This window comes from Callorhinus ursinus, unplaced genomic scaffold, assembly GCF_003265705.2.
Source record: "Callorhinus ursinus isolate GAN/ISIS: 27379988/994484 unplaced genomic scaffold, GSC_fseal_2.0 scaffold25, whole genome shotgun sequence".
In the NCBI taxonomy this organism is placed as follows: domain Eukaryota; kingdom Metazoa; phylum Chordata; class Mammalia; order Carnivora; family Otariidae; genus Callorhinus; species Callorhinus ursinus.
Window position 1 is genome coordinate 22,417,239 of NW_027397087.1, and position 15,671 is coordinate 22,432,909.

The following is a 15,671-nucleotide window of genomic DNA, read 5'->3' on the forward strand; positions in this document are numbered from 1 at the left end:
TTATATGAATATCTTATAAATATAAGACAACAACACAAAAATATTAAGTCGTTTTTTTTTTTTCAGAAGAGAACATTGGGGGTTAGGAAACACTGAAATTATATGCAAAAATTTGTGCACATAACTGTTTCTTCAGAAGAATAAATCCAAGATTTTATCTGATGCTCAAAGAATGTGAACCAAAGTAAGTTATTTTTTAAATGAGATTTAAAAGTTACTTTTTAAAAGTTATTTTTTTCTTTTTCCTCAATTTTGGTTTGAGAAGAAAAAAAAATTACATTTTAGGGTCTTTGATGGCTTCCATTCTGTCTACAACTTGTAACTTATTAAAATGTTGGTAATTTTAAAATTCTAGTTGTCCGAATCCAGTTTTAATTTAGTTTCCAATCTACAAAAAAACTTATAGTGCCTCTTTATTTATATTTGTTACACAAATTCCATCCTTTTATTATTATTCTTGTATTATAGTCTATAGCTCACAAATAAGAAGGAAAAAAATTCTTTTTCCTATTAGATCTGCATAAAGTTAATAACAATATAGAAATAAATCTAAGAAAAGAGAAAAAAGGTTATAATTTTAAAAACAACAAAGTAAAAACATATGTTAAAGTCTAGGTTTTAAAAATTCACCAACTGGTTATATGACTGTACATAATTATCAAAACTCATTAGGCTATTCTCTAAACATAAGTTAATTTCATTGTTTATAAATTATACCTCAATAAGACTAGAGGTGAAAAAACTCCCTTTGACCGTATTTTCTTAATAATCTTAATTCAGTACCATTAACAACTTTTTCTGATGAAACACAAAAGGAACATCAACAATATTGATGGTATGCCTACTACTTAAGACATTACACTAGGGTTGAAGATACAAAAAAAAAAGGAGGGCAAGCTGTCAAAGTCCAGGGGTGAGTGGGGGGAGGGGAAAAAGTCAAACAACATCTAGCACAGAATAAACGCCTAATAAGTGCTTTTAAATGACTACATATTCATAAATAATTATAAGATAAACGTTAATAGTGATACATACAAAGTTTTGTGGCTGCATGAAGGAAAACTGCAAGTAAATGGAATAGAAGCCAACTAACAATCAGGACTTCATTTCAGTTAAGAAGGTCACTACTGCCTTGCTCCAGACAAAGCAAAGAGCAAGATACAGCAGGATTTTCAGGAAAAAAGCACTAAAGGAGCTGGAAAAGTGGTTAGAAATTAAATATTGAAAAGTCTTATACTCTCCAGAATATTTGAACTTCATGACTATTAATGTTAGGAAGGCAAAGGATTTTAGGCCAAAAATGACCTGATCAGACATGCCTACTGTAGTAACAGAAGAAAGGAAGAACTGGAGGGGGTAGGGGGCAGACTGTAGACAGGACATCAGTTATGATGCTATCACAATATTCCAATTGTTCTTCTAATGACTATTACTTAATGCCAATAAATCTATACAAAAATATATAATGAACTCAAGCATATCTTATAAAAATTAATTCAGTGCTCTGTCTTATCCATTGTATAGGAACAAACTGTTATAGCAGCTTTTTCCTTGGAAAAATTTTAGATCATCCTTCTAAGCCTACGTGAAATGTCATTTAGAGAATACCTCCCCTTATTTCCTGTTGAAAGAACTCATTCTTACCTTCTTGTGCTCTCATAGTCATCTGTTTACCACCTTAAGTTAGGTAAATATTATCTCTCCTACTAAAATTGTTAAAATTAGAGGCAAGGACTTTATCCACAATACCTAATAATGACAACTTATAAATGATAACAGCTATAATTACTTGAATATCTCCTAAGTAAAAATCATTTTATTAAGCACTTTAAGTACATTTTCTGTAATTATCACAATGACTTTCTTTTTGAGAAAAGGAAACTGGGAGTCAGGTTAAGTAACTTGCCCAAAGTCACAGGTAATAAATAAGTGGTGAAGCTTGGATTCAAATCCAGATTTGTCTGATTCTTCACCACCAGCTTGCCATACTTCTTAGCAAATAGTAAACTCTGCTAGAAAAAGAGATATTAAATACTTATGTCCATAACTTAATTCTATTACATGTAGAGAAAAACCTTTCTTATACATCATGTTGAGGAATAACAATATTATATGGTAATTTGTTTCCATTTTTTTCAGGTGACTTATAGTGCTACCTGAAGGCTACAAGCAAATAAGGTGCAGTAATTTAAACAACCAAACCCAAATAATACTATTTGTTTAAAAAAAATCACTTAAAATTACATGTTTAATGATGCTCTTCTTCAAGAGTCTTATTCCAAAAAGTTTCCAAATGCATCAAGATTTTTTAATATCCTCTTGAGATTTTATTTAGAGCTTTTTATAATTACAACAAACAATGACTTGCTATTTGTAATGTGCTAGATGACATGGCGAATACAAAGAGCCCCTTCTCAAGGAAATAATACAGACACAAATATAATAAAAGGCAAAATAAATGAATGATACACAGCTCAAAGTGAGGAATGATCCTTGTGAGTGGTTGTGGTGATCAGACACTCCCAAAAAAAGGTAAATGGAGAGGAAGAATAGGGACATTCTAGAGACTTAAAAAGAATAAGGAATCACCACTGACAAAAATGAGTTATGCAGGGGCGCCTGGGTGGCTCAGATGGTTAAGCGTCTGCCTTCCCCTTGGGTCATGATCCCAAGGTCCTGGGATCGAGCCCCACATTGCGCTCCTGGCTCAGTGGGGAGCCTGCTCCTCCCTCTTCCTCTTCCCCTGCTCATGCTCTCTCTTTCTCTCTCTGTGCCACAAATGAATAAACAAAATCTTTTAAAAAAATGAGTTATGCAATAAACTTTACTCTGGGGAAGAGTAGTCAGTTTACGGGAATGGGGCAAATATGAGACCAGAGGGAAAAAGACCAATTGAGAGTACAGAGGTGGTATAGGATAGAGATTAAAGGTACTCATCCACTGGAGAAAATGAAGCTCCTACACATACAGAATTCAACCTATAATATGATCCACACTGGGCAGAGGTAATGGTGGCCATTCAATGGGAGATATCTAAGACAGGGAAGGAGGCAAGTGTACCAGAAGATAAAAAGGAAAAGAAAAAAGCTAACAATGAGTAGGAGCTCAGTGTGTGAAGACCATGAAGTGCAGGGTTGGGGCTCACTGGGGAACTGGAAAAAGGGTATGGAAGGAGGTGGGCTAATCGGCAATGTTGGAATAGAATGGATTTGAAGGTTCTATAGGACAGGTGGGAAGCCTATGATAAATGGGAGAGGGAAAGGCGAAACGATCCTTGGTTTAACAAAACAGAAAACATTTTCCAATTTGACCCCCTACAAATTAAGGCTAGAATTAAAGCCCCATTCGGGCAACCATGTATTTGTCCACACAGCAGTATACTGGGGGAAAGGATGCCTGGGGCCTGGTTTAGAGGAAATGGAATATAGGTGTAGACCACCGCAGTAGTTGGGAAGCAGAGCAGCAGAATGCAAAAAGGGGAGTCTCAGAAAGCCATGATGCACAGTGGCTGATTGAGAGAACTTCACGAGCTTAAGAAACTTGGGATAGTGAACTGTTTCCAGCTGGTGTTCCACATGCACAGAAATGATGCCCTGAAAGAGTATTTGGGTAGTTGTTGTGTGAATTCTGGACAGATGATAATGTTTGGTTCATTCTTTTTAGATGCTAGTGAGTCAAAGGTAAAAAAAATATATAAAATAATTGGAAATACAGAGTTGGATCTCAGGAAAACTAAGGATTAAAATTGGAAGATTTAAAGTTGAAAGGTAAAAGTGACAGTGGTTAAGTTACCAAAAAAGGAAATGTAAAGAAGCATGATGAGTTAAAGGAAGAAAAGGCAATGAAATAAAGTAGCCAAAAAGGAAGAAAAAAGATAGTGGTAACAGTTTAACAGAAGCTAAAGAGAATACTTTCAAAAGTGAGTGATGACAACTTCAAATACTCTAAAGAGGTCATGAAGTAGTAAGAGTGAAAAAAGTGAATAAACATGGTGATAAATGATCTTTAAAGGAGCAGTGTTAGTTGGTAGATGGGGATGATATTCAAAAAGTAAAGAAATGAATCACAAATAAGCTAGTAAACACTTTTTTTTTTGGAGCCCTTTAAAGTAGGCTCCATGCCTAGCGTGGAGCCCAACACAGGGCTGAACTCACGACCCTGAGGTCCTGAGACTGAGACCTGAGCTGACATCAAGAATCAGACACTTAACCAACTGAGCCACCCTGGTGCCCCATTACAAATATTCATGGTAAGAGGAAGACAAAAAAAAAGGATAGTAGGCAGTAGGGACAAATTCCCTTCATCTTAAAAAAATTACCTGAAAATGTTTATAAGTAGAAGGAACCTGGGAGAGAGAAGAAATGAAGTTGTAAGTTAACTGAACAAGAAGACTGTGTAAGAACTAGAGGAGACAAGGGACAGGGTTAGCTTTGGAGAAATAGAACATATGTGATTTCTGAGATCAATGTCTAGAATAAAAGTAACAAGAAAAACATTTGACGTTTTAGATTATTTAAAATAAGGATGACTTCCGACTGCGTACTTACTAGTAGACCAGGTTAACAGCTACGAGACTACAATAAAATCTCCAGAGTACTGGAAAAAGTTTAAATAAACACTGTAGATAAAACACAACATCAAAAACTAATGATGTACTATATGTTGGCTAACTGAATATAATAAAAAAAACTAAAAAAGTTTTAAAAAATAAAGAAGTATTTTAAAATAAAAAGATAGGACCCAGTCAAAGTTAAAGACTACAAAGTCAGAGTTGACTGAATCAAACACCAGTTGAGTAGTCTAGAACCGAGCATAAACTTCAGGAGCGGAAGATGTTCTAGTTTCATGTTGGGTTTTATGCCAAGTGAGCACAACTAAAAATGTAAAGGATTCCAGAACAAAAACAAAGCAGCAATCAAAACAGATGACCGTGAGGGTGAGGCTGACTATAAAATTAAATAGGTGCTGCTGGACTGGAAAAAGGAGTCAAAGTCCTAAAATCTCAAAAGGAGTTACCCCTACAGGGTAACAGGAAGTGGAAAGAAATGAACAGTGGGTATGATGAGATTAAAATGGTACTGTGGTATAAGAAAGGGGGTACAGTAACTTAACACTTGATGTGAAGCACTGGCACTGAAGAAGTCCAGATACCTGATGTCAGGCTAGTAAGGGGGAAAGAATGTATGAGAGAGGTGTTAAGCCATCAAGAAAGGTGGGCAAATCCTTGAAAAGAGTAGCTAAGAAGTGACCAGAAAATAACATAGAGGTCATTTTATGAGCTGTAAGAAAATCACTATCATACTTCAGTTCTAACTTAAAAAAAAAAACCACCTCACTTTGAAAAATCAATCTAACTGCTCTATATCTAAACAATTTTTGACTATTTTTAAAAAAAAATAAAAATCCATCCTAAGGGATGCCTCTATTAATGAGATACAAATGAAAGCAATGTGGGCTGTGAAGGCTTTCTCTGCATAGAGCAAATATTAGGTACTCAAATAACCCAAGTTGAATGAATTAATAAAAAAGAATTCCAACAACAGTGGCCTCATGACTGGAATAGTCTCTCATTCCACTGAATTAATGCAAGGATAGATGGTTTGATGGACAGATGGACAGAGACAATGGATTAGAGAGAGAGAGAGAGAGAGAGAGAGAAACAGACCGAATAAAGTTCCTAAGATCACTAAAAATCCTAGAGTCCCTCAAAGTAACTGCTCTGAAAGAATAATATTCATGAGATTACATGTATTTGTTTGGTAAATATATTTAAAACATTTGACTTTCTATATTTGAAAATGACCATTTAAAAAATTCTATAGGGAAAAAAAAGCCCATAGAGAAACCATTTCCCTAACAAACCTATCCTAATTTCTTAGTCTAACTGTTCTTACAATCTTAGTTCCAGTAATTTTATGAGTTACGATGCTGGGAAAATACTTCCAGGCATTATCCTAAAAGTTCCCTATTACGAGACATTTAGCTCCTTAAAGAGAAAAATTGGCTTCTAAAAGGATAACTGTTTTAAAACAAACTTTCTGAACTATAATTTTAATTGGTAATTACCGATGTTTAACTCATCTTACCTCATCATATGATTTACATAGGCTTTGCTACAGCTAGTGTTGTATCTGCAAAAACTACAATGGACATACGTAGGAAAGTGATTTGCAAAATCTTTTATTTCGGAACAACACTCAATGCACTTGTGAACTCCCCGACGATACCTTATGGAGATATAAAGAAAATGATAAAAATATATTTTAAAACAAAAATAATAAGGAAGGGCCTTATTAATATTCTGTTAATTAAGGCCAAGGTGTTTAAATGAACATAAGAGTTATAATTTGAAAAATCTGTTATGGAACAACAACTAGAATAAGTGTAAACAATCTAACATAAGTCAGTGTTTTTCATTGGCATAAAAGGGATTAAATTAAGCAATACAAACATCACAAGATATAAGCACAACATATAATAATACCAATATAATAAATGAATATTATAAAAAATAATTCAAGTACTGTTCAATAGTTGTAAAAAAATACCTTTTTATTATCTGCTTGGCCTTTATGTCATAGTGATAGCATATAAATGTACAAGAGAGCTGTGTAATAGAGTAAATCTATATTAAATAAAGTTTTTATACTTAAGATTAAATTAGTGTTATATATGAGGAATAAAAGATTACCTTAAGTTCCTCAATGCTGTATTGACTTTACTTTTTTTATTGCTACTAGCCAATGTGCTTTGTTTCTTTTGCATATTAGAGATTTTTGATTTATATTTAGATTTACTTCCATTAGGCTTACTTGCATTAGGTTTACTTGTATTGGATTTAGTTGGATTAGGTTTGCTTGTGTTAGATTTTGTGGGATTTTTAGCAGTTATATTTTTAGTCCTTGGAGGTGAGAGCTGAAGGGTAGAAGTGCTTGCACTAATGGAAGGTGTAGTTGAAGATCCTGACTGAAGCGGTCCAACTGAAGCTCGAATAGTAACCTACAAAAATGGATAATGTTTGCTTTAGAAAATTAATCATGGCATTAGTATTAAAATATCACTGTATAACAAAAAGTTAAACATCAAGTATTTGGAAAGGGCAACTATAAACTGTAACTGGATAAGTCTTCCATTTATTCTAAATGTTCATACCAATTAAATTATATTAAACTTGATATTTATTCACTTGTAATAGTACATTTTCTGTATTGATATCAGTCATGTTAACAGTTATTAATGTATAATTAGGAGTTAATGCAAATTATATGATTATTGAAAGAGCACATTCCATAGCTATTTTTATGCTCTGATATAACTTAAATAATTCACAAACACAGAGATCAAAATTTAAATCTCAGAGCCCAAAAAATAATTCTAGAAAGGCCTGCATTACCCCTCAAAAACTATAAAACAAAAAGATCTAGAGTAAACATGACCTCCTCTTTCCAGGGGCTCATTAGGCAGGATTTATGTATACAAAGGTTATGGGAGCGGTTACATCAATTCATTATACTGATGGAGAATTTAGTAATATTTAGAATTTCCTTAAAGAGAACTAATATAAAGCTTATCATTTAGTATCCAGAAATTATATTTGTTGGTTGGCAATGAAAAACAATTGCCTACCAACATTCTCATTAATCATTTAACTATACTTCTCCCATGTATTTGAGGAACAGACTATGAGGAAGTCCTATGAAATACATGTGTTTTGGTTTCACACAAAAGCACTGGACTAGGAATCAAAAGACCTGAGGTTAAATCTCATACCATGCCTTCCTAGCCATGTGACCTTGAGTAAGTAACTTATCCTCTTCTTTATCTATAATATGGGGCAATAACTGCCTTATCTTTCTCATTGGATTGCTGTATGGATTAAATAATAGAATGTATGAAAAAGCATACCGAAAGCCTTATTCTAAGGTGTTATAAAAACATTTAGTATCATTATTAATATTATTACTATTATTAATAAGGGAAAATATGAGAGAGGACTGCACTGCTTACATTAGTGTTCTGCATGTCTAGTCCCAGCATGGAATGAATGGACTGCAGGGAAGGATGCTGGATAGCTTCTCTTGCTCTAGGTCTTCAGAGCATGGCTTTATATTGTTTTAGTTAATTCAAATAACAGACATACCCACATTCAAAGGTAAGTACCCAAAGCCAAATATAAATGTTTTGGGGATTATTTCACTTTGGATTATCCATGCCTCTGTTTCCCTCCACTGGAGCAAATATTCAAGAGCTGACTGTATATAAAGAAGTCAGAGAAAACAGAGGTATATAAGGCAAAAAGGGAAAAGTAAATTACAATCATCAGTATACAGTCAGACATGTTTGTTTGCTCACTTAAAACATAATGCTATCCAGCAGCAGAACTTGCTTCTCTGACAGGAGACTCAGTAATAACAACGTCAATAAACATCTGAGAACCTACGGCACTCAAGGCACTATACCAGATGCTGAGGACACAAAGATAAAACATGAGTCCTGATCTCAAGCATCTTATAGTTTAGCAGATAAAACCAACATATACACTGCCAACTGGAATAACTCAAACACAGCCTATATAAAATTGACACAACCCACTGACCCAGGGAATAGTTAATCTAATTGCACTTTTTACAAAGGAATATCACTTTAGCACAGCACACACCACTGACCATAAAACAATGGTCAGAAGGTTTTTTTCCTAGATATAGGAATGATAAAACCTAAAATTAAAGGCTTAATAAAAATCAGACATCATTTTTTAAAGTATTAAATTCAATAGATAAAAGAAGGCAGGAGTTAATTTCTATTATCATACAAAATGTTAAAATACAACACATTTAAACTCACTTTTGTTCCAGGAGGCAATCCTTCCAGTTGTTTAGGTTTTATAAATGTTCTATGATGTTGAGTCTTATGATCCATTTTCTCTTTGCATGTCAAAAATTGCAGTCTGCATTTTGTACAACGATGTATTCCTTTTTTCTATTTTAACAGAAAAAGGGAGGAAAAATAATTTCTACAACCACATATGTTGTATCCTTAAACTGCTCTAATTTTAATGATACCTAAATAATTTTAAAACTAGTATTTTATATCACCCATAAAAATAACAGCAAATTTTATCTCATTTTTTAAAACACTCTGCATTAGTATTTGGGTTTCAAAAATGTCTATTCCTATACAAAAATTGAACATAAAAATTCTATCTGTAGGTTCTAATGAAAGTTCTCTCAACAGTGGTGTGAAAGCCCATCAAATTATAATTTTAAAGTGTTCAGACACATGATATAGTTTTAAAAAGCTATACTATGTTTTTATCCTAGACAAAAGTAAATTCTTTTTAATTTTTGCTATTTCCGGTTGGTTGACAAGTTGGTAAAATAAATTCAATTAACCAGACATTTCAAAGAAGGTTGTTATAGAAATGGTTGTATAAAGTAGTGCTGTCTAATGTAACTTTCTGCAATGATGAAAATGTTCTACAGCTGCACTGTCCAATATGGTAGCCACTAGCCACATACAGTTACTGAGCAACTGAAATGTGCTAAGTGCAACAGAGGAACTGATTTTTTAATTTTATTTAACTTTAATTGATTTTAACTTCAATAGCCACATGAACATTGAACAGAGCTGATATGGAGACATAAATCAGAACAACTACTGCCAATCTATTTACTGACTGAGATCCCTTGAGTGAGTCCCTCTTTAAACCCAATCCTGTTATTATTCTACAGCTGGAAAGCAAGACCCAAGAGAAATCTAAATCACTCCCCCTTAACTACTTACTGGCACTGCCAGATTCCTGATCCAGTGTTCTTTCTACATATAATAACTACAATTTACATGTTCTCATTAAGAAATGATATATATATGTACATATATATAAACTTAAACAATACATAAATACAAAAGAATGTTTCCTCAAAAATTACATTCTGCCAGATACATCACTATTTCCATTTAAATACGCTCAATCATTTATAAAATTCAAACAAGGTAATATACTGAGAAGTACACCTGGCACAGTTACTAGCATACAGCAGGCATTTCATAAATCAAAGCTCTTTACAAAATTCAAAGCAATGTATAAATATAATGCGTTTGTATTACTATTCTAGCTGCATCTTAAGACTATTTTGGAAGTGTGGTGCATTGGATTATATCATAGATACAGGCAATTTTTAAAAACTCACTTATATGTGTTGAAGGAAGAGGCAGAAAATGAAAACTTGGCCAAGAAATAGATACTAAGACAACAGGACAGAAAGAAGTTCTCCAGAATCCGATTCCCAGAAATCTTTTTTCTATCTATAATCACTCCCCAGGTTACCTCATCCAGTTTCCTGGCTTTAAATACTATCTATCTAACTGTCTACTTGACATCACTAACTGAGCGCTAATATGCATCTCAAATCAACATGGACAAAACTGAATTCTGGATTTTCTCCCTACCTCCCTGTCCCCCCAAATCTGTTTTCTCAGTCTTCCCTGTGACAGTATATGAAAATTCCATTCTTGCAGCTGCTTCAGACAAAAACTTGGTAACTCACTCACACACCCCATATCCAACGTATTAATAAAATCTGTCAGCTCTACCTTCAAAAACTTTCATAATATTTCCACTCCTCATTACCTCAAACTACTGCTGCCATACTGGTCCAAGACACTCACCTGGACTCCTATCTTCTTCCTGTCATGTTCTTTCCTCCCTGGTGGTTTATTCTCCCCATAGCTGCCAATGATCTTAAAACACGGCAGATTGTTCACCCACTTAAATACTCTGATGGTTTTCCAAAGTCCTGTTTCTGGTTTACAAGGCTCTGCATGAACTGGCCTGCATTCTATTGAACAAGCTAATCTCCTATTAGTTTTCCTCTTATTTAGTTTACTCTGCTCTAGTCACAACTGGTCTCTTTGCTGTTCTCTGAGTACCCCATATGTACATTCACTTCAATGTTTACAGAATATTTCCTTTTCCAGATTTCCACATGGCTTATGCCTTTATTTCCTTCAGAGAGGCTCATGTTTTACCACACTACATACATAACAGCAACAGTTCCTCCACTCCCAATACCTCCCTGGTAGTCTCTATCCTCCACATTTTCCTTCCACAGTACTATGACCAGCTAGCAAGCATATACATTCACAATATAAACACACATATATTTATCTTTCTCTACTATGATTCAAATTCCAGAGGGCACAAACTTTGTTTTGTTCACTGCTATATAATACCCAAAATAGCCTCTGACACATAGTAAGGCACTCAATAAGTACTTGTTAAATAATTGGACTGTGAGGCAGAAAGCAAGACACTGATGGAGAAAGTGCATATGAGAAGCAGGTACAATTTAACTAGTTCAAAATGTCTGCCATTCCATTTAATGAACATTTGTCCAGACTCATGAGATAGAATATATTAATCTACTATTCTCTTAGCTGGACACAAGTCTTGCACATGTCTCTTGTGTATGAATGCATTTCAAAGTGATAAGAATGATAAAGAAACAGTACATTTTTTAAATAACATCATGTTCAATCAATGAAACAGTGATCTATTCCAAAGCTAGAGAAATAATGATCTGTTTTGAACTTTTTTGATATGCATACTCCACTGTTTGAGAGATTTGAGGGATTTAAGAGTAATTACGACTTTATGTAATTTCTGCCTTAGACCTAATTTCAATGTAAAATCTGGGTCTGTGGTAAAGCAGTAAAAGCCTGGGCTCTGAAGTCAAATTTTAATTCTGCTTTTTATTAGGTAGTAGGACACTGAGCAAGTTACATTCTCTAAAACTTTGTTTCCTCATCTAAAAGTTAGAAATAATAATACACATATGGTGATTGTGAAGATGATAATGCTTGTAAAGCACCTGCTGCTGCCATAAGGTAAGTGACTTCATATGTTAACTGGTTAACATTTTTATTAAAGATCTAATGAACATATTTGACACATCTGAAATCACTTTTATTATTTCTTAAAAGTCATACAAACTGGATTGCTAACTCTAAAATCACCCAAGACTTAAGACATCTTCTTAAAAAAAAGTTACAACCAAAGTCTTTGAAGACAATAAAATGAGCCATAGAATCAACAATTCTTATTGTCTAATAGCACACTAATGATATCTCAATTACAAGTTTATAGTCCTACTCAGCTATGGTGTTCCAGTCTTTGTAAATAATTATGCAAACTGTAAATATCTTGAAGGATGCTGATGATCCTTATTAATAGATTTCCCCCTCTTTACTGCTGACTTCCTATCTCCTGAATATTCCACATAAACAAAAGAAAATTGGTAACAATGGCAAGACAAGACATAAAACTCAGTGTATAAAAACTTATAAACCACATAGCCCACATAGTGGGCCCACACATCTCTTTCATGATTATCATTCTTCCCATATCTACATCTCACTCTGGAGTTTTAGGAAAGCATGTGGGAAAAATTATGTTAAAAGGCCCATAATGAAATAGCACTACCATTTTATATCTCATTCTCCCATTCAAATTTAAGCCCAAAGATGAAAAAAAATTCTATTCCTCAAAAAATGTTAACATGTATTGTGTAAATAAAGGGCTCAATGGCCAAAAATGTCTGGGAACCAATAAGCCCTATACCCCTTGCTTGGAGATTTACAATATTCATTAGCATATTAAAAGCTCTGAGAAATCCTGTTTTAAAAAACAGATAAGCAAAACTGTTTGATATTGTAAATCTAGGCATTTACCAAATTTCTTTACTAGTAACAATTTAGGGGGAAACATCTATTAACACCTGATGGAACACTGTTGGGGAAACCTAGAATAGAAAGATTTTGTCAGAACTTCTCAAAAGATGAGTATCATCCCAGTCACAACATAGGAGATACTAAATTCACTTGGATAAAGAAGGGGCTATATATATAATATGTATATATTATATATATATAATATGTATATATTTTACACACACACAATGGAATATTAGTCATAAAAAAGAATGAAATCCTGCCATTTGCAGTGACATGGAAAGAATTATAGAGTATTATGCTAAGTGAAATAAGTCAGAGAAAGACAAATACTATATGATTTCACTCATATGCAGAATTAAGAAACAAAACAAGCAAACCTAGGGGGTAAAAAAAAAAAAAGAGAGGCAAACCAAGAAACAGACTCCTAACTGTAGAGAACAAACTGATGGTTACAGGAGAGGAGGTGCCCAGGAAGATGGGTTAGAAAGGTAATGGGGATAAAGGAGGGCACTTGTGACAAGCACTGGGTGTTGTATGTAAGTGCTGAATCACTAAATTCTACACTGAAAACTAGTATTACACTGTATGTTAATCAACTGGAATTTAAATAAAAATATAAAAAAAATTCACTTGGAAATTCTACTTTTATGATCTTTCCCAGTTAAAAACCACAACTTGATTTCATGATTATCGAATGACGAATTGAAAGCAAAGTGAGCACCAATCAGCATGCCAATTTCATCAATAATAAAAATATATATATATAATGCGCTGATTAGGGAGGTGGCAAAACTTGATTACATGATCAGATTCAGTAAATCCAGTGACTTGTGATTTTGGCAAAGACACTGCTGTTGCTCTTTCTAGCACTTAAGAACAGGATCAGTGTTACATAAAAGTTTTCACCCCAAACAAAGGATGGTTTAATTGCTTCAGGAAAAAAACCAGTAGGCATTAACATCAGAATTCAAGAGAAGGGTATTAAGTGCTAATACTGGATCCCAAAAATTTATATAGCAGAACTAGCAGAATCCATCCACAAAACAAGTGATGAATTCATATACCAAGCAGTAAGTGTCATTAATGTTTCCTTTATCACTGGCAGCTATAAAACACCACTTCTGGTCAATGATAACAACATGTATTCTCATCATAAGGGGGTTAAAAAGTGGAAATAAGGTTGGAAGAAAAAAAGGAAAACAAGATTATGAGTCCTCAATCTTTTCTTAGTTCACGCTCACCTTTACCCTGATAACTACCTTCAAAATCATTCCCATACTCCCTCTTGGACCCTGAAATATCCAATCTTATGGATAGTCCACTCATCTTTCCTTTTTTCCTTCAATCCTGGGTTTCCGATTTCTAGCTTTCTTTCAGAATTTTCACTTATGAGCCACAACATCACCAGAAAGCAAGGAAAAGAAGTGGAAGTTTTACAAGTAATTCAACATAAATTGCAAATTGATGTCATTTGGAAAATCTTGCTTCCCTTGCAGAACAATCTAACCAATGTTCTAAGTAATAATCTTTTTGCTAAAACAACATGAACAAATAAGAACTGGTAAATCTCACCTGATGCTTCATATAATGATGCATGTAGGGTGTTGCAATTTTAATAACTTTGAGGCAAAATGGACATAGCAAGTTCTTAGTGTTTTCATGGGATGTTCTAAAATGAGTTTCTACATCAGAAAATGACGATGATCTATAATTGCAAACCTACAAATAAAGAAGGTTTAGTTTAACTTGAAAATGTATAATGATATACAATTACAAAGTAACAATGATAGGTCATTTGTTTAGAAGAACATCAGCTACAACTCATTCAGCTCTCACACCTATATAACCAAGAATCCCATTAATGCAAGCACCGAAAGATAATCTGAGACAGTAAAAGTTACCTATCAAAGTTTAAGGATACTTCCCAAAACGTAAGTAGGTTCCCTTCTTTTTATCAGATCTTTTTATTTACCACCTCCATCTTGACTTGAAATTTCATACTATAAAATTTTTTTTCTGCTACATAAAACAGCACCTTCCTTTAGATTATAAATGGCCTCCAGGCTATGGCATTGGCAATATATTTTTATCTTCTTTTTCTATCTCTTCTTCAAATTCTGAAAAAATGCTAATCTCAAAGCATTTGGTAGGGTTCTCTGTAACTAAAAGCATTTCATACTTCCCTTGTATGCCTACGTTCTTCCTTATATGGTAAAATAAGTCCCTATGCTTGTCTTTCTGCCACAGGGCTTTTCTTTGTCCAATCGGGAGTTGGTATAAAACGGCCTGTGGGCCAATTTCAACTCTCTGCTGACCCCACATACAACGCATGAGTTATGCCAAAGTTTTTTTATTAATAAATCGTTTACAAGAGGAATTTTAATTTTAGTAACCAATTTTATCTAAATGGTTGGGAAAATAAAAGAATATATTTCATGGCTCATGAAAATTATGTGAAATTCAGATTCCAGTGTCCATAGATAAAGTTTAAATGAAACAGAGCCAGATCAAGTCCATTTACTTGTTGTCTGTGGCTGCCTTTGTGCTGCAATGGCAGAGTTGATTAGTTGCAACACAGATGGTATGACCCTCAAAGCCTGGGGTGCTTTATATCTGGTGCTTTACAGAAAAAATTTGCTGACCCTTGGCCCAGTAGGTTTAAATCTTATCATCAAAACAACAGAAAACAAACAAACCAAACAAACACTAAGTATACAATAAAATATGTGTAGTATACCTGGCAAATATATGGCATTTCCCCAGGCTTATGATTGTCCTTCATATGTTGTAAAAGAATATGCTCTGTTTCAAATGATAATTCACAGATTTTGCAAATGGCTAAGAGCGGGGGGAGAAAAAGACATTACAGCATTTTAAGATATAGATATACATATTACACACACACAAATATCAAATCATTATGTTGTATAACTGAAACT

The 15,671-nt window shown here is 33.8% G+C and overlaps 1 protein-coding gene across 9 annotated transcripts in view; it reads right to left on the bottom strand.

Moving 5' to 3' along the window:
- Nucleotides 1-15,671, bottom strand: part of ZNF280D (zinc finger protein 280D) — a 131,076-nt gene that overhangs the window by 51,784 nt on the left and 63,621 nt on the right. For 8 of the 9 annotated variants that reach the window (XM_025883947.2, XM_025883948.2, XM_025883944.2 and 5 more), the window contains 5 exons: nt 15,470-15,570; nt 14,305-14,451; nt 8,845-8,979; nt 6,692-6,999; nt 6,087-6,227 (listed from right to left, as the gene is read on the bottom strand). In XM_025883947.2, the coding sequence (XP_025739732.2) occupies nt 6,087-6,227; nt 6,692-6,999; nt 8,845-8,979; nt 14,305-14,451; nt 15,470-15,570 (832 nt within the window). The remainder of the gene's footprint in view (nt 1-6,086; nt 6,228-6,691; nt 7,000-8,844; nt 8,980-14,304; nt 14,452-15,469; nt 15,571-15,671) is intronic. The other variant, XM_073877061.1, reaches the window with a different exon arrangement.